At 30.5% G+C, this 25,850-nt stretch overlaps 1 protein-coding gene across 1 annotated transcript in view; it reads left to right on the top strand.

Annotated features, from left to right (window-relative positions):
• The window catches only part of LOC122513132 (homeobox protein 2-like), a 37,447-nt gene extending 22,262 nt beyond the window's left edge, over nucleotides 1–15,185 (top strand). Inside the window, exon 4 of the mRNA XM_043629405.1 lies at nucleotides 15,162–15,185. Coding sequence (XP_043485340.1) covers nucleotides 15,162–15,185 — 24 coding nt within the window. The remainder of the gene's footprint in view (nucleotides 1–15,161) is intronic.
• Nucleotides 15,186–25,850: the final 10,665 nt, after the last annotated feature.

Consider the following 25,850-nt stretch of genomic DNA (forward strand, 5'->3'; position numbering starts at 1 on the left):
AAGTACATGAACGTAGAAATCTTTTAAGCCCTAGAACGTTTAAATCCATCGAAGCAATTTTTGTTTAGAGCTCTGTCTGTGTTGACGTGGAATGTCCCATATATATATATATATATATATATATATATATATATTTTTATTTTCTATATGTCTTTTTTACGAAAATCGAACAAAATTAATTTTTAATCGCATTAGCTATATTTCTCGTGTGATCTACACGTAAAAATACACGTGTGCCAATTTTTAACTCTCTAGGTAAGAAAATGTGAACGTTATGGTCATTTTCATAATAGTTTTAATAGAAAGTTTCTACCGGGTAAAGTACCCTGAAAAAAAATTAATTATTCAATTTTTTTATTATAGAATAATTATTTTAAAGTATTAAGATAAAATTTCAAAAAATACAAAATTTCAATTTTTTTATGAAAATCTAAAATATTTATTAATTCTATAAATATTGATAAAATATATACTTTATATACATGAATCGATTCGTTTTTATGTCAGGAATGCAATTTTGACAAGAATTAATGAAAATTTTAATATAGAAAAAAGTTATACTACACTTGAAAATTTGTAAAAATAATTGATTCTAAAAAATTCGGAAATCGACATCACTATAAGGCTTCCTTTATGAGGAAGCAAAAGTTTTTTTTTATTGGGTCTCATCCCCTAAAATCCTTTCAAATTGTGTAAAAATAAGAACACAATATTTGGAAATAAAATTTTTTAATATTAACCCGTGGTTCAGAGCCTTTGAACCAAAACAACGCTAAAAATTTTGTGTTTTTTCATTTTTAACATAAATATAAATGTCAAAATATAATGAATAGGGTGTCATTGTAAAGATAATTGAATTACCTTTCGATCGATATGTCCTAGTATAAGATTTAATGAATATTAAGTGTTACAGTCGATTAAAGATCAAATTTCATGAAAATTTTGATGATTTTTATTTCTTAGACACTTAAGTAACTTGTACTTTTTCACATTAAGCAGTAAAAAATAATTAGGTTTTATTTTTTTTATTGAGAGCCTGTAACATTACGAAAATTTTTAGCCCTTGTGGACCTCGATTTGATTGAAAATGACAATTATACACTAGATTTAGTGAACGAAACTATTCTTTTCATTTTTATTATTCCTTCAACATTTGCAGCAAAAATTGAAACAATAAATTTAGATATAACCACTAAAATTACTAAAATCAGTGATCAAGAAATACTGAAGTCGCTGATTTAGAGTCCAATGTCAGTTTTTCTTTCAAAATGGCGGAGAACTTTATAAAAGTCGAGCGAATTATGGATTTTTGTAATGTTACAGACTCTCAATAAAAAAATTAAAATCTAAATATTTTTTACTGCCTAATGTGAAAAAAGTACAAGTTACTTAACCTTTAAAGTGCTATGCCGGTCTGGCAGACCGCTATTAAAATTTTCTTTGCTTGTAACTTTTTTTCAAAGTATAATAAGAACTTGAACTTTTTAGTAGCTTCATATTTTATGAAAATCTGTTAGGAGACAACTTTTTCAAAAATTTTTATTAGTTAAATTTTGTAATATAAATAAATATTTGAGGTATAGCGGTCTGTGAGACCGGGGTTAGCTTTAAGTGAAAGTATATTCCAGTATATTCCCATGAGTAACGTCTGCGCAACTTGACGCGCAGCTAGTTCTACTGACAGTTCTCATAGACTGCATTTATAAAATAAATAAAATAAATAAATGCATAATACAGAAATGACTTTTTTTGTTAAAAAGTAAAAAATATTTATAATAGTTGTCTTTTAAAAATTATAAATGACTAAGAAACTGTCAAAAGGGAATAGCGGTCTGACAGACCGGGGTTAGCACTGAGCGTGATTTTTCAACACTTAGCACTTTAAAGGTTAAGTGTCTAAAAATAAAAAAAAATTTCCATGAAATTTGATCTTTAAACGACTGTAACACTCTTAATTTTCATTGAATCTTATACTGTGACATATGGATCGAAAGGTAATTTAATTTTCTTTACAATGACACCCTATTCATTATATTTTTACATTTATTATTTATGTTAAAAATGAAAAAACACTAAATTTTCAGCGTTTTTATGGTTCAAAGGGTCTGAACCACGGGTTAATATTAAAATTTTTCATTTCCAAATATTGTGTTCTTATTTTTACACAAATTGAAAGATTTTTAGGAGATGAGACCCAATAAAAAAAAGTTTTTATTTTTTTGGGACACCCTACTGCATATTCTGTTCCCGCTACACAACGTCATTTCTTTGACCTGACTCTGAAGGAGGTATTACATGTTGGGTCTACGAGTCTAAGAATAATATTAAAAGGTAAGTTACTAATACTATTAAATTTCGTCCCCATTTAACTTCTCGATTAATCCCACAAGGTTCTAATTTTGCTTCAGTATCCCTGAAGACATCTGCGGATCTACTCTTTCTCTCTCTTTCTAATTGTAAAGGATTCAAATAAAAACTTTAATACACGGAGAAATATGGAAAAATGATTTATGCAGTCAGTGTAGTACTCCTTTATAGAATAATATGTGACAGGTACACACTATAGTATTAGAAGTTTCATAGCTGAACACTTTGGCACTCAACACAAGTTATCCCATTCATCAGCTTAAACAAGACTGTTTAAATATTCTAAGAGGGAATAAGAGTATAAAAAATTGGAATGAGAAATTACTTTCTCATGTAATTGTTAAAAGAACGTGTTAGTGTACAAAACACAAGTCAATTCACTATTTTATACACGGAAAAAAATAATCAAATTTACCATGAGGAGTGTCAAACTTGAAAAAGGATAAGAAAAAATTAATGTTTTTTATTTATTATTAAATTCTAATAACCGTATCAAATTTAAACTAGTTGACAATATTATTTATTCAATATTATGAATATTGTTGACATCCACACTTACATTAATTACAAGTAAAATCCACGCATAATCTAATTTATTTCATTGGAAAGGGATGTTTCTTAAATAAGAAATTTCCCCCATCAATTGCGTAGCCGAGAGGGTTAATGTAAAAGCCTGCGATTTATAATTATGCGTATATTTAGTTGTATGGTTAGGTAGGTGTTCAATCCCGTATGATTGTAAGATTTTCCGATGCATTTAGTTGTTAATTGTAAACGTATGAAAATGTGGGAAAAATAAAACTTGTAAATTAATGAATATGAATATATAAAGAGTGCATTTAACAAATTTTTCTTTTTTTTTTAATGATTGGTTATTGTTTTTTTATATAAAATTGACGAAGTGAATAAAAGGAAACACTCGTTTCGCGTCGGCCATTTATTTTGACAGGTTACGCGCCTGCGTTCCTTTATTGTGAAAGTTTCGAAGTAGAGGACTGAGTCCAGTTGCTCTACTATGTATACTGCAGCGCGCCTTATAATCTTCGCCTGTGTTTCAATGCTCTTTACAATGAAATTTGTAACTAAGACCCTCTATACACTATACGCATCACCCTAAGATGCTTGATGGAAATGAATTAATGTACTTTTACTGGACTGAGTCCTATTTTTTCAACATTGACTCCCAGTTTTTCAAACTCCATTTTTCTCCGTGTAACATAACTTCAATTTAACAGTTACTCTTTCTTAAAACCTGTCCCTTAATATCAGAGCCATCCGCTCTGTGAATAAATCAGGTTTGAATCACCGATGCCGGACAAATTAAATATATAATTTTGAATATGTTTTGTTTTTAAAATATAGCACTATTCTTGCAATTTGAATCAGTTAAATTTCACTGAAGATCAGTTAAAAATTATTGAAATTTAAGTTAGTTTTTACTGATTGGCCAATTAAAAAATAACTAAATTTTTCAATATACGTGACAGAAATTTCCAGTAATTTTTTAATTAGCCAATCAGTGAAATTTTACTGTTTTAAATCGCGAGAAATAGTTTCTGAGTCAATTTCACTGATCTTTATTGAAATTTCACTGACTCAAATTTAGAGAGTAAAAATATATGTTAAACATATTTTTTAGTGTGCGAATAATATTAGAAAAATAATTATCTATATTCTTAAAATAACACTCTTGATGTTTCTCCTTAAAATTTTATTCTTAGCACAACACTTACTTAAAAGTTAAGAACAAATAATTGTAGTTATTATCTTTTTTATATTGACGAGTTAGAACGTGATTTTTATGTTTTAACGAATCTGTCTGATGAGGTTGGCAAACCTTAGCCAACGAAACGTCGCAATTTTGACGATACATTGAATTTTTCAATTCTTCACCTTCCCATGATCATTTATTTTACTACTAACAAATAATTGTAGTTGCAATTACTGTTCCACAATTACCAATTCTAAATAGTGGAATTTGACAGGGAAAATATGATAAATACTTCTTTTATTAATAAAAAAATTGGTTGCCCTAACCATGCATTTCTTTCAGTGAAAGATCAAATTACTCTAGGAGAAAGGAGTAATGTTTTTTTCTAAAACTTTAGTGTAAAAATGAACTCAAATTAGTAAAAATCTTATTACTTTGAATAAGTGGCCGACTCCTTACTAAATTAAATTTTAGAAAGTAAAAATTTGAAAAAAGTCCTAGAAAGAATATAAATGTAGGTACAATTTAAAATTTTGTAAAATAATTCCAGAATTATGGAAAGCAAATTAATAATGTTATTTTATTGTATAATATGTTATAGTGATCTAATAAGTAAGTTATTGAAATGTTAAAATATTAACCGCTGTATTAAAAGCTTGATAATAATCCCGCATGTCGTGTGGCAAATAAATGTAAATCAAATATTAATCAGAAATAAATGCTTTTTCATTATAATTAAAATAACGATTGGGAAAATTACATTTTGGAGAATTATTTAATTTTCAGCTTTAAGCATACAGCAGAAAGCAATTTATCGAACAGGGAATATTGTAAAGACTCATTAATACATGAAAAGGATTCGTCATATAACGTCAACTTTTTTTATTCGAGATCAACACAACTTTTTGAACGTACTCTTTAAGTTGTAAATATTGCAGAGATAAAATTACTTCATAAATTTTAATTAGTTAATATTATTTTACAGAGCGACTGCACCAATGGTGGATCAATTAAGTGCCTTAAGTTTCTTATTTTGACTTTTAAGTCTGATTGCTTGTCTTTAGACAAATTATTTCAAGGCTATATTCTTTATAGCAGTGTAAATAAGAAAGTTCCGATAGATACTTTTTTAAGGGGTTTACACCAGTTTGAAATTTTCAAAAAATGGAAAATTTTTTTGGTTTTTAAAGTACTCTCTGTGGACACCAAAATGATACAAGCTGTTACATAGGGGGAAAACATTTACATTTATCGAAAATCAATTTTTCAAGAGTAGCAGCCGGAGAAATACCTTAAGTACAACTGAGTAGGGTGTTAGGTGTTGATCCAAGGAAGGTTTATAATTTTACAGATTTAAAGAATAATAATTAGAACGGAAGATATTCAATTTTTTTAAAAAATTTAAAAAATCGAAAATTTTTAAATTTTACATTTTTTTCATGCATTGCTTTTAAACTTTCTATAATTGAATATTACATGTTATTTAGTCACATTTTAGCATAATTTGGCCAAAAATACTATCCTATAACGAAGATGTAAGTGGGCGATTCTCCATGAAACCGACAATTTGGTAATTTGCATTTTTAGAATTTTTTTAATTAAAATAAAAATCATAATATAAGTTTTAAGTATGGTAGTCAAGAATGAAATATCTGTTATGGGCCGGACAAAAAGTTTATAATTTTTGTATTTTTATACAAAGTAGCTGTTAACGAATCCATGTACCAAAATCAGTTGCCATAATCACATTAAAAATTACATTTAATTGAAACTATGGATGTCAATCGATTCTACAAGAAAATTTATAAAGATTTTATAATGATCAAATTTAATTTTAAGGCATAATTTGTTTATAAAATAACAAATAAAGAAGAACTTTATAAATAAACAATTAAGGAGGGACTAAAAAGTCTAAAATCGCTCATTCAGGAGGTAAGAGAAAGGACGACGAAGCGAAGAGGACGGATAAACGTCTCTATCAAGGATTCGTCTAGTCAGAGGAGATGAAACCTCCCAAACTGTCTGCACGTAAGGTTGACAGGGATTCTAACGTAATCCAAGATAGTGAAGTACCTAGGTTGCCGCCACGATCAGCTATAGTTGTAAAGGTGGCTAAGGGTGTTTGTTATGCTGATGTCTTAGGAAAGCTCAAAAGAGAGCTGAACCTCATGCCAGCCAGACCTGGACTGCTTTACTGACAACGTCGAAGTCCAGTAAGCCTTGATGCATATTTTGGGAGCACCATCATCCTGTAGAAAGGTGACGGTTCTTGGGCCCAACAGGCGTGGCTTAAAGCTTGCTGTTGTGGTCACAAGCTTAGAAGAAGCTAAAATTAGGGCGCATAACGGTGGGCTTTATGTCGTGTCCAATCAGAAAAATATGTATGGTCGTCAGGTGCAATAGGTGCCTGGGATACGGCCACATAGGAAGAGGTTGTAAGGCAGTAGACAGATCGGCTGCGTGCTTTAGGTGCGGTGAGGCCGGACATAAGTCTTTGTCTTGCAAAAGAAGCCCAATCTGCTTCTTATGCAAAGATAAGGTTGATGTGAACCATGTCGCAGGCAGCGGGGCATGCGGAGTCTTTAAGTCTGCTCTCGATGAGGCCAAGAAGACTCGCTAGGACCAAGAATAAATAGTGCCGAAGAAAAACGACACGGAAGGATCGCGTGAGCGACACAATGGGACCTTCTCCTCATGAATCCCGAAGCCAATAGATTGTTCCGTGGGTTGAAGAATAGTCCAGATTAAAACAGGAGTGGTTTTTAGTGGGTCGACCAGAACAAGAGCGGTCATCCCCACATAACATGGGATTCTTTACCTAGGTATCTGAATTCAAAGATTTTTAACTTCCGACTACAAAAAAAAGAGATAATGCAAACGAAATTCAGGATTTTAAAATCTAATGCAGAAAATTTATGCAGTCATTTATGGAAATTCATAAAAATTGTGAAGTAATTTATAGTACACACAATTTAAAACAAATTTAAAAACGAAACTAAAAGTGAGAATGTGTGTTTTAAACGTTGCTGTTATCATCAGTTGAGGTCGACGATAGTCATTGGTCATTTTTTGCGACTTGTCGGTTCCAACACTCTTTTACAATTTCGTACCATGTATGAACACTAAAAACCTTAGGTGATAAAAAACAAAAGAAATTACGAAATACTGACGTTTTGACAACACACATTAACAATTCGGAAGAAAGAATTGTGTACCTTACTTACTTGTTTTTCGTCTCATAAATCTTACTGTAAATACAAAATAAACATATTTATTACTTAGTAAATTCAATAAAGTTTCCTAATGAGAAATCTCTTTAACAAAAAACAATCACTTTCAGAAGTTAAAACAGAAACAACTAACCTAGACAATCAAAGATTTCCATTTTTAAAACTTCACTAAAACACATTAAGTCACTTGAAAGCCACTACTGTTCACAAAATAATTAATAGTCACAATTATTGCATTTAATAATTTAAATTGTTTTAATTGGACACTTGTTTAAACCACAAATTAAATTAAAGACAATCAAAAGGCTTCACCATGACGCTGAGGCTTCACATAATTACTGTTTTTTAAAGAAACGAGACCGGCCGCACGTGTTTATTTGATTTGGTAATTAATAAAAAAAATTTAATAATTAAAAAATGTTTTTAAATAATAATAATATTTCAAAAAGTGAAAGAAGATAGCAATCTCTCTGAATGAAATTCTCACTCGAGAATCTTCAATTTGATGTAGGGACAGGGCTTGCAATCCCACGCAAACGTCAATACCGCGGGACTAGAATGCGGGATAACTCTCAATCCTGCGGGATCCCGCAAAATCCCGCAAAATTTTATGTTATTAGCTATATTCTAATTTTTTAATAATTATTAGATAAAATGTTATTAAAACGTTTTATTTATTCAATTGAATACATTGTTACAATGACTTAGAACCAATTTGAAATCTAAATTTTTATTTAAAAAATTTTTTAAACTCTTGAAATCCTATTTTCGAAGAAATTCTTAAATAAATTTGGCTATGTCTCTAAATAAATTTTTTATTATTGCACAACCTCACTTGTTAAACTAAGTTTGAATGTAAATCAAGTATTTTTAAATTAACGTAAATTTTTCCATTAAATGAAAGTTTCTAATTTTTATTTTAAAAATAAGATCTTAAGAAACAAAGAGTATCGATGGTATTATCTGCTAAACTACTTCTAAGTTTATTACAGAGATATCCTGCGGCAGAAAATGCTCGTTCAGATTCCACACTAGTTGGTGTAATAGTCATTAACACTTTGAAGCATACATTTTTCTAGTCAAGGAATTTAAAAACCAAGTACACTTTAGGGAGGATTCTGGCAATTAAAAATCTGAAGTCGGATTTTTCATATTTCCAAAATTTAAAATGGCGAATCTAATATGGCGGACGACTTTTTCAAAAATTGATCAAATTCACTTGAAACTTGTTACTCGGGGGTTTTTGGGGTCGCTGATTACCAATATGAAGTCATATTTTCAAAATTAAAAATGGCGTATCCAATATGGCGGACTTATTTTTTAAAATTAATCAAATTCACTTGAAAGTTCTTAGTCAGGACTTTTGGGGTCGCTAATTACAAATCTGAAGTCAGATATTTAAAATTAACAATAGCGGATCCAATACGGCTTAAATTTGTTTAAATTGATCAAATTCACTTAAAACTTTTTACTCGGGAGTTTTTGGGGTCGCTGATTACAAATCTGAAGTTAGATTTTTAAAATTCACAAAGGCGGATCCAACATGGCGGAAATTTTTTAAAATAATGATGGAATTCGATTTAAACGTGTTATTCAGGGGTTTTTGGGTTTTTCGGTTATGACGAATATGAAGTCAGACTTTCAAAATCCAAAATTTATTAATATATAAATACATATAATACACGGAGAAAAAAATGCTGTTGAATCAATGACATATGGGTTTGATTCATTGAATAGTGTCATAACGGGCTGCCTAACGTATATGCTGTTGTTTTGAAAGCACCGATTCTAATGATTCGATAGTATCACTTTCTTTGAAACAAAAGCATATTTCTCAAATTGACAGCATACTATGTTAATTCGAAGGTGAATCCTTTTGAATCAATAAACAAAATTTTTTAATTTAACAGTATATGCTTTTGAGTCAATGACTATAACTTTTAAATTTAAAAGCATCATTTTTATGATTCAAAAATTTGTACTCTTAATTTTTTTAGTTGTTGCTATCGATTGAATAACACCATACTGTTAATTCAATTCTTTTATGTGGTTAAATATATACCAACGATAAATTGAAAAAAGGGAATTTTTGTTCACATGTTTTTTATATACTATAATTAATTCTCACACCTTATTAACACAACACTTTTTATACACATCTTTTTTTCAATTTTTCACACTAACATATACATCTTTATTATTATTTTCATTTTTCCCAACGGCTAAACACTCACACACATACACATTCAAACACACTTATCTTTTTTAGTCAGAAAAATACGGCTATTCCCAAGCGGTCACCCATCCATTTAGTAACCGCGACCAACGACGCTTAACTTCCGTGATAGACGAGAACCGCCGCGCTGCAATGTAATACATCCGCTTCTCAACGTTGGGCACTTACTTTGTGGTTAAATACCGTGCTCGAGATTTTTCGCGTATTATAAGGGAATTTATATAGGGAATTTATATTTAACTAGTCATTAATTAATTAAAAGAATTTAAATAATACTTTTTTATATTGGAATCTCAAAAACGACAGGTTTAATAAACATATAAATATATGTGGGTAAGTATTTCAATAAATTTAGTACCTGTCAATGTCTCAAAACATAGTGTTCTTAATTTTATAGCATATGCTATAGGCAGTCCGCAATAGCACCACTCATTGAAACGAAAGCATATGCTTTCGTTTTCAGAGCGCGCTTCTTTAGAGCAAACAATTTTTCATTTGATTTAAATTTACACGCATTTTCTTCAAATTTACCTATTAGATGCTTCAAATGAATAATGTCAAAGAAGCAATAAATTATTCTGTTGCTATATATAGATGAACTATAGAAACAATTTGCACAATATCATTAATTCTACAGTACCGTACTTTTAATTTAAACAGTTTCATTTTTTCATTTTAAGCAATATACTTTTCGATTAATAAATGTGTCATTGAATCAATGACGGGGAATTCAATAGCATGGAGATATTTGATTCAACAGCACTTTTTTTTCAGTGTATAAAATACATATTGGACATTCCCTGAATTTTCCCTGATTGTTAGAAATCCCGCGGGATTCCGCTCCTTTTTTATAAGTATGTTGGATTCAATAAATAGTGTGGGATCCTGCGGGATTGCGGGATCTCGCTCTGAGGGATTGCGAGCTTTAATATGGACGAAAAATGTTCAATTAGGGCTCAAAAGACGTGTCTAAAAAAACTCTACAAAATTATGTAAAAACATTTATAGGTGTCCTAACTTTTTTTAAAGTTATGGGCAAAAAACGTTTTTTTGGAAATTAAAAATTCAAAAAAAATTTAGTTAAACTTTATTTATCTATCACAAAGTACTCTCATTTTATGTCCGCAGGTGAGATCTACTTTTTTTAAAAAAAATTCACCCCAAAAAAGCTCTTTATGATTTCGAGATATTTATGAAAATGTGATGTTTGCACACACATACACACACGTAATGACATCCTGAGGTCAAATAACATAAAGATATATGTCAAAAAATCGAACTCGAAAAATTTTGGTATTACAATACTTCCTCTATGAGGAAGTAATTATAATATATAAATCGAAAAAAACTAAACAAAATAAAAAAAGAAAAGAAATAGTTTATTTATTAATAATTATTCTCACATTCTAGTTCAGATAATAATCCTTAAATCTAACAATATGCCAAGAATATGAAAATAAAATTTGTCAAAAGCAGAAATCAGATTCTGTGTAAGTTAATAAACTTTAACCTTTATGCCAGTCTCCGAGTATACGCCTGCCCAGTCATGATGGTATCATCTCGTCTCGTGGACAGCACTACACAGCAAACACTATTACAGATCTGTTACAGAACTGTGACAAATAATAGAAAAACATGTTCTATAACTGGTGACTCACAGGAGACTTACTGGGTACGCAAAATGTCATAGTCAGGGGGATGTCACAGTTATGTAACAGATCTGTAACATGGTGACAAAGATACTTGTCACAGTTCTAGAACAGTTACAAATATATGTTACTCATATCGGTAATTAAAAAAATATTTAAATTAAAATTAAAAAATATTCCACGCTGTTCTCGCATGTCATACATACTTGAAATGTTTATACATGTCGAAGAAAATTTGTTTTGGTATTTATTTAAATATTTACAATCACGAGGTCTCGAACGCAAGACGCAGCTAGGAGTGGATTAGAAATCAAACGCTCTACCAACTGCGCCACGGAGGCTCATGAAAGTAAGTTTAGAATTTACTTATATAACGAAGGAACTATGAAAATGTGCTTTGTAACTTGAAAAAAGATACTGTATTTGCAACAATAGTATAATTATATTATGTATAATATACATTATATTTAATAATGTTAATTGAAGAATGTAAATTTTCAAAGTTACAAGTATAAGGAAAGGCTTAAAAATTAATTTTTAAATGAAAGATTAAAGCAATTAATTTAAGCTTAATTAATGAAATTTCTAAATTTTTAGAACACATTTATATTCTATAACTTTTCATTTAAATATACACTCGATTCTCGTTATAACGACGATCTCGGGACTTCAAAATCTCGATATTACGACGGAAGGAGGAATCCTACTTCACGTTATATTCAAACACATGAATTTATCTGTGATTAACAGAACAAAACGTCAAATACGTGTACAAAATTTCGTAAAGTATGTTTATTTATATTAAAAGTTTCTGCATTATGGAATCAGTTTAAAGAAAAAGTAAGAATTTTTAATAATAATCACATCACTAGATTCTTTAGGTTAAATAAAGTTAAGGGTTGATTAACTTAGTCGTTTTTTTTGAGTTAACCAAAATTTTGGTTAAATTAAATTCTTAAATTCGTTCGTGTTTTTTTTGTCGTTGTATCGAGAGTTTTAATGTTCGTTGTAACGAGAGAACGTTGTAACGAGATTCGTTATAACAAGATTCGAGTGTAAATAGATTTTACAGAATTCTTTGTCAAATTAATTTATCAAAAAAATTTGCTATTACGAATAACAATAATGTCAAACAATTAACGAATAATTACATTCGAGGGAGTAATTACTGGTTAAAATGGTGTACACTCTAATACACTAAATTTTCCTGCTATTACGCGTATTATCTAGTATTATAGGATATTCCAGAACTATTACAGGGTATTACTGATTATTACAGAATATTACCTGTATATTATGTGGTACTACACTGACCTAATAAAGCTCTATTACACTCTATTACGTGACTATTACGGGAGGAGTGTACACGCTAATACACAAGTAAATACCCCCTCGATTACATTACACCATTAAAACATTTATGAGACTTTTATACATAATAATATTGTTTAAATAGTCACCAGAAGAATATTAAAACTGAAGAAGATTTAAAGATAGAGTAAAAAATGCTGCTAATAGTAGGGCAGAGGTACGCACGTTGAGACGGTTTGCACGTTGAGACACTAAGATATTATAACCTGTGTAACTGATAATACCAAAAAGTTTATTGGCATTTTGTCATATCAATAATACCAAACTTTTTACTCAATAGAAGCACAATAACTCCTGTTTTCTCGGTAGAACTAGAGCAAACCAATTATTTAGTTAAAAAAAGTGTTTTTCAGAATTTTTGTTTAGTGTATTTACTGTATTTTTTAGTGGCAGAAAAAAGTGCGGATAACATGTACATATCAATTTTGGTTCTACTTTAATGTTCCAAAGAAAATTTAGACATATGTTAACATCTACAAATAATTTCAAAGCTTTAAAAAATAACGGCAAGGTCTGCACGTTGAGACACACTGTGGTACGCAGGTTAAAACGCTCTCAGTGTGAAAATAGTACTGTCATTAAAATTGATTCTGAATCCACAATTTTTAAGCGTTTTACATGTTCTTCACCTGTAAAAATTGCGAATATAAAAATTTCGATTAATTATTTTTGTGCAAAATAAAAGAGCCTCGGCAAAAAAGCCCCTTTTTCGTACCTCGAATTTTGAAACTTTTTTTATGCCAAATGGTTACATATGATGACCCAATAATCCCTGCAAAATTTCAAGATGAGCATGTGCCCCCTTTCCGAAATACAGGGGGTCAAAGGGGGCCATGTCCAAAAATAGAATATGCAATATAATCGAATAATAATGTTAAAAAAATCAGACCAAATGGTTCCCTTAAGATTTTCGTCTGCTGATTACGAATCTAAAGTCCGTTTTTAAAAATTCAAAATGGCGGACCCAATATGGCGGACGACATTTTTAAAAATCGATCCAATTTACTTAAAAATCGTTACTCGGGTGTTTTTGGGGTCGCTGATTACGAATATGACGTCCGTTTTCAAAAATTCGAAATGGCGGATCCAATATGGCGGACGACATTTTTGAAAATCGATCCAATTGACTTGAAACTTGTTACTCGGGAGTTTTTGGGGTCTCTGATTACGAATATGATGTCCGTTTTTAAAAATTCAAAATAGCGGATCCAATATGGCGGACGACATTTTTGAAAATCGATCCAATTTACTTGAAACTTGTTACTCGGGGGTTTTTGGGGTCTCTGATTACGAATATGATGTCCGTTTTTAAAAATTCAAAATAGCGGATCCAATATGGCGGACGACATTTTTGAAAATCGATCCAATTGATTTGAAACTTGTTACTCGGGGGTTTTTGGGGTCGCTGATTACGAATGTGATGTCCATTTTTAAAAATTCAAAATGTCGGATCTAATATAACGAATAAAGGCAAGGTTTAAGGCTAAATTCAGCTTGCAAAGGCCAGATGTAATAATTTTGAAACCATCTAAAGTAAGATGTAATATTCCAATCAACAAAGATAAGGGATTAGAATCCAACCAATGAAGGCAAGATGTAATCAACAACCCGATCAGCAAAGATAAGAGATAATAATCCAACCAACAAAGGTAAGATGAAGTTATCCAACCAATGAAGGCAAGATGTAATCGACAACCCGATCAACAAAGATAAGGGATTAGAATTACATTCGCAAAGATAAAATACACAGTAGATGTAGAATGCAATGGAAATAAATAAAATGATGATCTATTGATCGTCTTTTGTTTTTTAGGGTTTTTGAATGAAGGCTGAAATCTTTTAATAATTTCAGATTTTTAAAACTACAATTAATTTTACTAAATCACATTCGCAAAACACAACACACATTAAATGTAGATTAGAGTAGGAGTATATAACATTATAATTTTCAGATCGTCTTTTGTTTCCGGAGTGTTCGAATGTAAGTTAAAATCTTTCAATAATTTGATACTTTTAAACTAAAATTAGAACTCTATTATCACATTCTCAAGCTCACATTCAAAAAAGATGTTTTTAAATGATGTGCTAAAGATATAAATGTTTCTAGATTGCTTTTTGTTTTCTGTGTAAGCTCAAAAAAATATATTTACTAATAAAAAATGGTTAGTGCTTTTTCAATGTTAGTCCACCTTTAGAATCGTAATCAGCGACCCCAAAAACCCCCGAGTAACAAGTTTCAAGTCAATTGGATCGATTTTCAAAAATGCCGTCCGCCATATTGGATCCGCCATTTCGAATTTTTGAAAACGGACGTCATATTCGTAATCAGCGACCCCAAAAACCCCCGAGTAACGATTTTTAAGTAAATTGGATCGATTTTTAAAAATGTCGTCCGCCATATTGGGTCCGCCATTTTGAATTTTAAAAAACGGACTTTAAATTCGTAATCAGCAGACGAAAATCTTAAGGGAACCATTTGGTCTGATTTTTTTTAACATTATTATTCGATTATATTGCATATTCTATTTTTGGACATGGCCCCCTTTGACCCCCTGTATTTCGGAAAGGGGGCACATGCTCATCTTGAAATTTTGCAGGGATTATTGGGTCATCATATGTAACCATTTGGCATAAAAAAAGTTTCAAAATTCGAGGTACGAAAAAGGGGCATTTTTTGCATGGGGCTTGCCGAGGCTCTTTATTTTTTGATTATCTTCTTTAAGATAATTTTTAATGTTTTAATTTTTATCTTTGGGCTAAGACCATCAAAATAAGTAAATAAACAACAAACAATTAGAATCTGACGTAATTATTAAATTCATCTTGTTTCAATTTAAAATAAATTACTATGGGTGTCTCAATGTGCGTACCACTTTTTTTTGGGTCAAAAATAACATGTTGAAAAAATCAGCTATAAATTTTTCATTTTTGTCCAAAAAAATAAACTTTTTTTGGCAATGTTGTAGCCCTGGACAATACTTTTAAGAAAGCATTTCGAATTTTTCGCTTAATTTTGTTTGTTAAAAATTATAACTATAAACAGAACCCGTCTCAACGTGCGTACCTCTCCCCGAGTATAAAAGAAATAAGAAAGCAATTTGTTGTCAATAATTACAATATATGTATTTTTTATAAATTATTCTGAATTATATTATATTAAAAATTATATTAACTACACCAAATTTGTAATTCTATAGAAATATATGTATATATATATATATATATATATAATTCAAATTCATTTATTTGTTCATAGGTAAAAACCATTACAAATATATACATACATAATGCCTTATAACACGTGTTGCTCAGAAGGAACATCAACTCAATATACTAAGATTAATTTATTAATACAATACCAAAAAGAAAACTAAAATCAAGAATTCAATATGCTGCATTTGCCGCAATTATAACCTGTACGCATACATACATACATACAGCAACAAAATACACACATAATCAAAATAAAAACAAATGCATCAACAACAATTTCAAGTCTCGATAATATACGTGCGCAATCTCAACACGGCTACTATAAAGTTGGCCACCTTTTTTAATTCAATCGGCGAGTCCGATTCTAGAAGATACACCCAGTACTGAGGCTTACTAATAACCTCCCTAGGCAAATGAAAGATGGAAGATCTCAAATCATTGTACATTGGGCAGGAAATCAGAATGTGGAATAAAGATTCACATTCTCCCATATTACACACACAGCAAGACTTAAGTGGATCGTAGATAAGCGAAAAACCCCCCGATCGAATACAACCGCGTTTTGAACCCATCATTCGTAGTTGCGCAATTACCTTAGGTATATACCTTGGCAGATTTAAGGACAAATATGTACTTTCTCTTGGACTTCCTGATAAATAAGGAAAGATTTCAAGGCTTTGCGAACTCTGCACTCTTAAAACATCTTTCCGTTTCAAGTACCCAAAATAATTGCACAACACCTTCTTTTTATTTTCAATTAGCCGCAGTGGCTGCATACCAGGCCACAAATCTTGCGAATTACTATCTATAAAGAATGCTTTTACTTGCAAAAGCCAATTGTATTTGCTCTCGTTCGGATGTATAGCCGCTAAGTCATTTAATTTTAATAGACAAATCTTTGGAAATCTTCCATCTTCCATATGCAAGACTTTCTCAAACCATGACAAAGCTCTTTTACAAATGTCAAACGCAAGCTGTACGCAGTCAGTCTCCAGGCGGACAGCATAATTAGGCGTATACATTGGAACATCTAAGACTCTCTTTATAAACAATGTCTGGATCCTTTCTATATCTTCAACATAACGCAGCCCCCAAACCTCAACTGCATAGAACACGATACTAAGGGCAAGACTATTAAGTAAAACTTTAATCGACTTCCACGAGCGCACCTTTGACGCGCTAACTAAACGGATGACAGCTCCGGACGCCATTCTAGACATACTCATTCTCGATTCCAATTCTCTACAAAAAACGCCCGATGATTTAAACGTAACGCCCAAATATTTAAATTCATTTAGAACTTCTAGTTTTGATCCTGCCAAAGAGAAGTCATAATTTTTGACTCGACCTTTGTGAAAAACAACAACTTTTGATTTTTCCTTATTGATTATTAATTTATTGTCTGAGCAGTACCTGCTGACTACATTTATTACCCGCTGAAGAGCCACCCGAGAGTCGGCCAGTAGCACGATATCGTCTGCGTAAGCCAAAAAAATAATATCAATCAAATGATTTACCGCGATTCCAGTAACGCCATGGTCTCGTAGAAAGGTTTCCAAATCATTAATGAAAGTAGTAAATAGCAAAGGGCTAAGAGTCTCCCCTTGCATCACACCCTCTGAAACTTCTACCGGCGAAGTCAGACCAAATTGAGTCTTAATTGACATTCTAGCCGAATCATACAGGCTCTTAATTATGCGGATAATTTTTGAACTCACTCCCGCCTTTTTAAGCTTAGCCCACAACAACGAATGATCTATTGACGGGAATGCTTTTTTAAAATCTATAAAAAATGCAAAAACCTTCCCTCTAAATTTAGAAAATTGGATCTGAATCAGAGAAGACAGGGTGAAAATTTGATCAATGCACCCACGTTTAGCTCTAAAACCCGCTTGATTTTCCGGCAAAAGTTTACCCTCCTCAGCCCACTTCGTTAATCTCTCAGACAATATACGGGTAAAGATTTTGGTAATGCTATTAAGCAGGGTAATTTCTCTATAATTGCAAGGATTATCCCTATCTCCTTTTTTATAAAGCATAACCATTAGATTTTCTGCCCAACTACTAGGTACTTTCTCCCTCTCCCAAATACCATTAAATAGTGACAACATTTGCTCGATCCAGCACTCGGGCAGCTCTTTAAAAAATTCATTTGGAACGCCATCTGCTCCTGGAGATTTGCCATTTTTACATTTAATTAAGCTACACTTCAACTCCTTCAGCGAAATGGCAGGATCCAGCATCGGGTGATAAGTATTTACCATTTCTAAAATACAAACATTTCTTGGTGGAAAAATATTATTAGCATGTTCCTGCCATTTCTGAAGCGATATTGTGTTCTTTGCGCTACTGCGACCTCTAAATTTATTTACGGCTGCCCAAAAAGTATTTGCATTATTACTATTAGAAAGAGAATAAATTAAGAATTCCTCATACTTTTTCTTTTTACAAACTAATGTCTCTCTAAGCAATTTTTTGAGACTCTTATAGTGTTTATTCTCTTCCTCCTTAAACCCTGAAGCCTTACATTTTAGAAGAGACTCTTTTACTTCGTGACGCAAATTGGTGCACTCCCCATCTACCCAAGGTTTTTTTCCAGAGGGCTTACTATAAGACTTAGAGACCATACTCAATTTACTTGCAACCTCCCAAATAGAGGTCAATATGTTTTTATTAATAACATCAATATTATCGCTACCATTCTCCAAAATTGACGCATCAGACATAAAACGCTCATACTCATCCCTACACTCCTTTTTCCACCTTAACTTATTCTCACTTACCCCATCTCTTCCATTCTCGTCCAACTCTCCTTTACTGTATGACACAGAACAATTGAAAGGAAGAGAAAACTCATACAATTGATTCAAATTCCCAATTCTTGCGTTGAAATCACCCCCTATAATTAAAGGTACATTTGGATACTCCACCGTAATCTTATTAAGTAAATCATTTAAAAGTTGAATCATCTCATTACAATCAATCGGGTACGGGAAATATACTACACCAACAATAAAATTAAAATTACATTGAGTACATTTTATAAAAATCCATGCACGATTTACACTCAAAATTAAAAATTTTAAAATCTCCTCATTTATAAAAATCACCAACCCCCCCCGAGGAACGGCCCCCTCTTTCTCCAGTTGCTGTACTTACGATGGGAGTGTGAGATCTCAACCAGCCAGGCCTATTCAACGATGGTGACGTCAGCCATGTTTCGCACAAGCAGACAATGTCCCCGCTACGCACAGAATCTGACAGGTCCGAGAAATTTCCAAACCCATTCACATTCCAGAAGAACACTCTGCACTGACCGCCAGTCTGTGACTGCTATTTTGTCACTTTTGCTGACTTTGCTGCTACTTGTCCATAGAGGGCTTGAAAATTTAATTTTCTTTTTAGGGTCCTAGGAGTTGCTGTTTCACTCTTTTCACCACCATCAGATTGATCCTTATCCGACATCTCAAGTAAAGTTTCAATATCCTGAAGGGAAAGAGGTTTGTTATCCAGATACAGGCGATTACTTCTTAAAGTTGCAACTACTCCCAACGATGTTAGTTTGTCCTTGGCTTCGAAGAGTTGCTTCCTCTCTTTCCTTTCTTCCGGTGACAGGTCCAAACTTACCCCCACATTTAACTTTGATAAAACATCTCTTTTTTTTCAAAATCAACTGTTTTCTTTTAAACGAGTCCAGCTTGATTAAAATCGGTCTCTTGCCCTGAACCCTTCCCAAACGAAAAACATCGAAAAGGTGATCCTCGGTTAAGGCCAACCCAGCATTTCTCAAAATTTCCAAAACGTATGAATAGAGATCTTCGTTTTCCTTTACGGTATCAGGCGTGTTATGCAAAATTAAATTATTTGCACGAGAGTTCTTTCTTAGCACTGCGACTTCCATTTTTAGATTAGAAACCGCGTCTTGAAGAATCTTGTTTTTCTCCTCCAGATCCAGCATCTTAGGTTTTAACTTCTCATTATCCTTTTTCAATGAGACCATATCCAACTGCAACTGAGAGGTGCACTTGTGAAGCTCGCTGATTTCCAATTTTGTCTGTTCGGTATCTGCTTTAATAGAATTAAGCAGCTCCATAACTTTTGAGTCTAACTGTACTGTTGACATTGTAACACGTATAGGTGACACTGACAATAGACACCGCACTAACACAGACCTCTCAGAAACAATACTGCCGAAATAATGAATATTCCTGCTTTCCACACAGCAATATTTTCAGCGAAGCACAAATGCACAAGAAAAGGGATAATAAACTTCACAAACCGCCACCGAAACCTTACTTCCAAATCCATATAGTTATATCAATGCAAACTGTTCACGACTATGTAGAAATGAAAAGTTAATAATTACAAAAAACAATTAAAATCGAAACGTTTTTCAGAGCGACTATAAACACGTGTTACTTAATCAGCGCCATTTTTCAATCCCTATATATATATGTATATAATATTAGAAGAGTTTAACATTGTTCGGACATATTTCCAGAACTAGATTAGAACGACAGTTGTTAGTTTTAGTTATTTGTGACTTTGGTATTATAGAATTGACACGTAACGTTGTTACAGAAATGTTCTTAATTGTATTTGCAAGTATATTACAGAACTGCATTGCAACAGATGTTTAGACCAGTTACACAACAATGTTCCTACACAGTTATAGATCAAAGTTGGAACAACAGTTACAGAAAATTTGTGACATTAAAGTTATGTAACTCTTACATCACTTTGTGATAGAACTGTGACATGAGCATCCCAGATAACAATCATGCGTCGCACTTGGTCGCACTTCGGGCACAGGACATGCGAGTCACGCGGTGCGTGCATAATGAGACGCATTATCTGTCACTCGTTTTGATTTTGTTGCACTTTAGGCAGATGACGTGCGAGTCACACCTTGCTTGCTCAATGAGACACATTTTGCTGTCGCTCGTGCTAATTTTGTAGCACGCGTGAGGGCATAAACGTAATACTTCTAAATGAGGGGTTGATAGTAAAAGTGATAATTGGGAGCAAAAGTGGGATAAATGACTTAAGAGCAAATACGGGCTAAAATTATATTGTAATTTATAGATAAATTAATTATAATTAATGATAAAAAAATATTTAAAATAGTAAAGAGAAACTTCAATATTTTGCAAGTCATTCGTATAATAAACTTATTGATAAATATTTTAATTGTTTTAAACCATTTTTGCTACCAAGTCACTTATTTATTGATAAATATTTTAATTGTTTTAAACCACTTTTGCTATAAAGTCACTTATCCTACTTTTTCTCCCAATGTTTTTTTAAACTACTTTTACTATCAGTCCCTCAAATAATCTTATATTACATATAATCAATAAAGTTTATGTATTTATGAAAATTCCTTTAATGATAACTTGTAGAAATTTTTAAAATTAAAGTATTTAATAATTTACAATTTAAAATTTAATATAAAATTTATATTTTATTAATTTATATAATTTGCATATGAGTCATTCCATTATATTTCGACGAAAGTCATTGCCGACTAATTTTAAAAAATTATAATATTTTGCAGGAATTATTTTAAAGATATTAGGATCACCGAACAGAAAGAATCTTTTAAATATTTTTTATATTTATTGTAAAATAAGCATCTAAAGTATATAAAGTCGTAAAAACTGTCACATTTTCATCTATTAGAAAATATTAAAGAAAACACATAATTTACTATAAAAACGTAAAAAATTATTCGAATTTACTATAAATGAATTATTTTATTATTATAAATTGATAGAAACAATTATTAATAAGAAATATTAAATAAACAATTATTTTAAAGTTCACCTGGCAAATAATCTGTTTTTGCAAATTTCATTCGTTAAATGTGAGAAGGAGAAATCATTTAATTGAACAAAACCTTATGAAATATAAAGAAACATTTAATAACTTTTAGTTTTTCTTATCACTTTCTTCCTTTTCTCATCACAAATGTTAAAAAATAAGCAATTAAAACTGTCACTTTGCTTATTTTCAGGATTTTAAAATGTAAATAACTTCTGCCGAGAAAAAGAAAAATTACGAAAATTGGGCTTATTTTACAATAAATATAAAAAATATTTTAAAAATTCTTTTTGTTCGATGATCCAAATATCTTTAAAATCATTCCTGCAAAAAATTATAATTTTTTAAAATTAGTCAACAACGATTTTAGTCGAAATGTAATGGATTCACTCATATATATACCTAATATTTATTATAGATTTTAATTTATAATTTAATTTAAATAATAATAAATTACTAAATGTTTTGAAATCACTACAAAAAAATGTTTACATAAAAAAATAAAACTTTACTGTAGAACGTTATTTTAATTTATTTATCCAAAGTTGATAATAAAGGCAGAAAAATATTTGACTTTATAATTTTTTAATATTCGCGGTCTCACCGATGCGCATGTGCGCAGGGTGCGCAGCTAATTTTCCCAATATGGCCGAAAATGTACTTGTTGATGTCCGCCTGGAGTCACATGACGTCCAGTTTTATCGTTTGGTGAATGTCGTGATTGTTTGTTATTTATAAAAAGTGCGTGTGTGAATCACAGTTTTGTTTCTTTTATGTTTTATAAATATTTGTGCTTGTTTAAACTCGTTTTTAAATTGAAAAATTAAAATATATAACGGTCATATCGAATAAGGGCATTTAAAGTTGATTTGCTTCAAATAGAAATAATAGGCTCTTAGACGCAGTCCAAGTTGTTAATTTATTATATTATACAGTTGATATTTGTTGAATTTGTGTTGAAAAGTTTACATTTATTACGAATTATGATCTCAGCTAATGTTTATTATAGGTTATTTAGGAGATTATGTATGTTCAAGACTAAAGAGAAAAATGTTCATTATTAAGGGGGGGTAAGGTTTGTTTCGTCTAAAAAAGACCTTTTTTCATGAATTTTTTTAGAAGAAATTATTGCTGTCGATTTATTTTCCATATTATTATATGATAGTGTAACATTTGAAGAATATTAAAAAAAAATATTGTTAAAAAATAGATAGAAATAACGAAGTTATTGCAGATCTCCGCAGGTGCCTAGAAAAAAGTGTTTGTGCGGTGACCAGCCTACAGCATCACTGGATCAACTAAAACCAAAAAGTGGAAATGTTTTGTTTAGTTTATTACTTTATCTCTCAAGTGACGAAGAGTTTTTTTAAATTTTTCAATTTTTGACACCATTTTGAAGTCAAAATGACGATTTTTGACGAAAAAATCGACTTATTTGTTATTGTAAAATTGTTGATAATTTTAAAAAATTTAAAAACTCGACGTCACTTGAGAGCTATTTATATGTAGAATAAGTGTACAAAATTTCAAAACGATCGGTTCAGTAGTTTTTCCGGTAGGTTGGTCACCGACTTTAAAAATGACACTTTTGGGAAAATAGATTTAAAGTTTTGTACACTAAAAAAATGAAAATATCTTTAAAAAGCTGTACTTTCTTATAAATACTTATAACTAGTACTTTTTAAATAAATTTTTTAGAAAAAAAATTTTTTAGAAATTATTAAAAATTTTTCAAAAAAAAATTTTTTTTTTAATTTTTTGAAAAACACCCCCCCTCCGATTTTTTTATTTTTTTTTATAGTGATAGCCAAAAGTAATAAGAAAATTTTCGTAAAAGTTTTATAATGGGATCGCGATAACTTTTCGAGAAATCAACGAAAAAGTCTATGGCGCCCCGTTGAGACTGACGCGCTCACGTACGTATGTCCAAGAAGTTGGCAACGCCATTTCATTTTTTCTCAACAAAATTTTGATAAAACTAAAAAACGAAAATTGTGCTACACTTGAAAACGATAACAAATATTGTGCTGAAAAAAAATTAAAATATTTTTTAAAAATTAAAAAAAATTTCTTATTATACTTCAATTTTTTTGAACATTTTTCCAAAAATCAAAATTTTGAAAAAATAAAATTTGTGCTGAATTGTTCTCAGCGAGGACAATAAAAAAGTCTAAGAACAATTGTACAAGTTAATAATTATTAAAAAAAATCACACTTTTTGAACCTTTTTGAAAAATCAAAAGTTTGGAAAAATAAAATTTGTCCCGAATTGTGCTCGTGAGCACAATAATACAGTCTCAAAACAATGTTTCAAAAAGTTAAAGAATTATTTGAGAATAATCATAGAGGAAATTGGGGAATTGTGGGTCACCTCCATTATTTAACAATTTTTAAAAATTTTTGATCATCCAATTTTTTTATTTTCTTTTGTTTGTCAAAAGTAAATTTTTCATTAGCATTTCATAACTTTACAGTATTTCCCAATTACCTATAAGTCATAAACAACAACCAACTGAAAATTGCAATAAAATATTTATTTTGGGCGTTCAAGTTTTTACAAGAATTTAGAAGAATTGCCTAGTTAAAAAAAATTTTAATATATATTGTTTCTTTTTCTTTTACTTCGACTCCACAAAAAATTTGCATAAAATTTAAATAAAAAAATAATACAAAGCTTTTTGTAAAATGAAGCATTCAGGGAATTGTGGGCTACTATTTTTTTAGAAGTATGCAGGTACATAATATTAAAATCACATATAGCTAAAATAGTAATTTAATTAAAACAATTCTATTCATTGCAATGAATGAGATAGAGCTGTTGTAAAACTGTTGTAAAATTGTTTTTTTAGACTTTTTTATTGTGCTCGCCGAGCACAATTCAGCACAAAATTTATTTTTTCAAAATTATGATTTTTGAAAAATATTCAAAAATTTTAGACTCAAAAAATATGATTTTCTTGAATAATTATTAACTTTTTCAAAAACTGTTATACACTTTTTTTATTGTCCTCGCTGAGAACAATTCAGCACAAAATTTATTTTTTCAAAATTTTGATTTTTGGAAAAATGTTCAAAAAAATTGAAGTATAATAAGAAATTTTTTTTAATTTTTAAAAAATATTTTAATTTTTTTTCAGCACAATATTTGTTATCGTTTTCAAGTGTAGCACAATTTTCGTTTTTTAGTTTTATCAAAATTTTGTTGAGAAAAAATGAAATGGCGTTGCCAACTTCTTGGACATACGTACGTGAGCGCGTCAGTCTCAACGGGGCGCCATAGACTTTTTCGTTGATTTCTCGAAAAGTTATCGCGATCCCATTATAAAACTTTTACGAAAATTTTCTTATTACTTTTGGCTATCATTATAAAAAAAATAAAAAAAATCGGAGGGGGGGTGTTTTTCAAAAAATTAAAAAAAAAAATTTTTTTTGAAAATTTTTTAATAATTTCTAAAAATTTTTGTTTCTAAAAAATTTATTTAAAAAGTACTAGTTATACTGAGAAATTGAAAAAAAAATTTTGAAAAAATATTGAAAACAACTGGAGTTATCTTAATTTTAAAAAATTAGTACATAAATTTTTAAATTTGAATATTTTCAAAATTTTTTCGAAATTTTCAAAATCGCCTTCACTTTATCATATCTTATCCTTATAGCTACAAGGAAAAAAAGTTTCAAGAAAATTGCTAACAATGTCCAAAAATCGTCGATCACTTCACATGGAATTGCTCAGGTACGGTCATTTAACTGGTAACTTCGTTAGTTTTGCTCTGAATGGTCTAAAAATTTAATACAATATTCTTCAGATATTGTACTTTCAGTAAAAAAAATAAAAAATGGAAAAAAAGTTGTCAAACCTTACCCCCCCCCCCCTTAATTTCATGTTTATATTATTGAAATAAAAAATTTTAATGTAACATTTTTAAATTTAACCTTAGTTTTTTGTATTAAATTTTGTACAATATATTTATGATAAATCCTTTCTTAAAAAAGACATGGAGTGGAAAGGTCGAATGTATCGAAAAGTATCGAAATAAAGAATGGGCAATGAGAATGTAAAATCTTAATAGAAGGGAGTTTTCAAAATTGTTTGGACATGTAAACGTGGCGCTGCAGTCGTATGTTATTTAAAAAGAGCGCGAATATATAAATTTTACTTTTGTTAAGAGAAAGTACTCATAATGAATCTTATTTTGCATTGTCAAAAAAAACGTCAACATTTCAAATATAAATAAGCAAATTGTTAACTG

The sequence above is a fragment of the Leptopilina heterotoma genome, unplaced genomic scaffold (assembly GCF_015476425.1).
Source record: "Leptopilina heterotoma isolate Lh14 unplaced genomic scaffold, ASM1547642v1 Lhet_134, whole genome shotgun sequence".
Taxonomy (NCBI): Eukaryota; Metazoa; Arthropoda; class Insecta; order Hymenoptera; family Figitidae; genus Leptopilina; species Leptopilina heterotoma.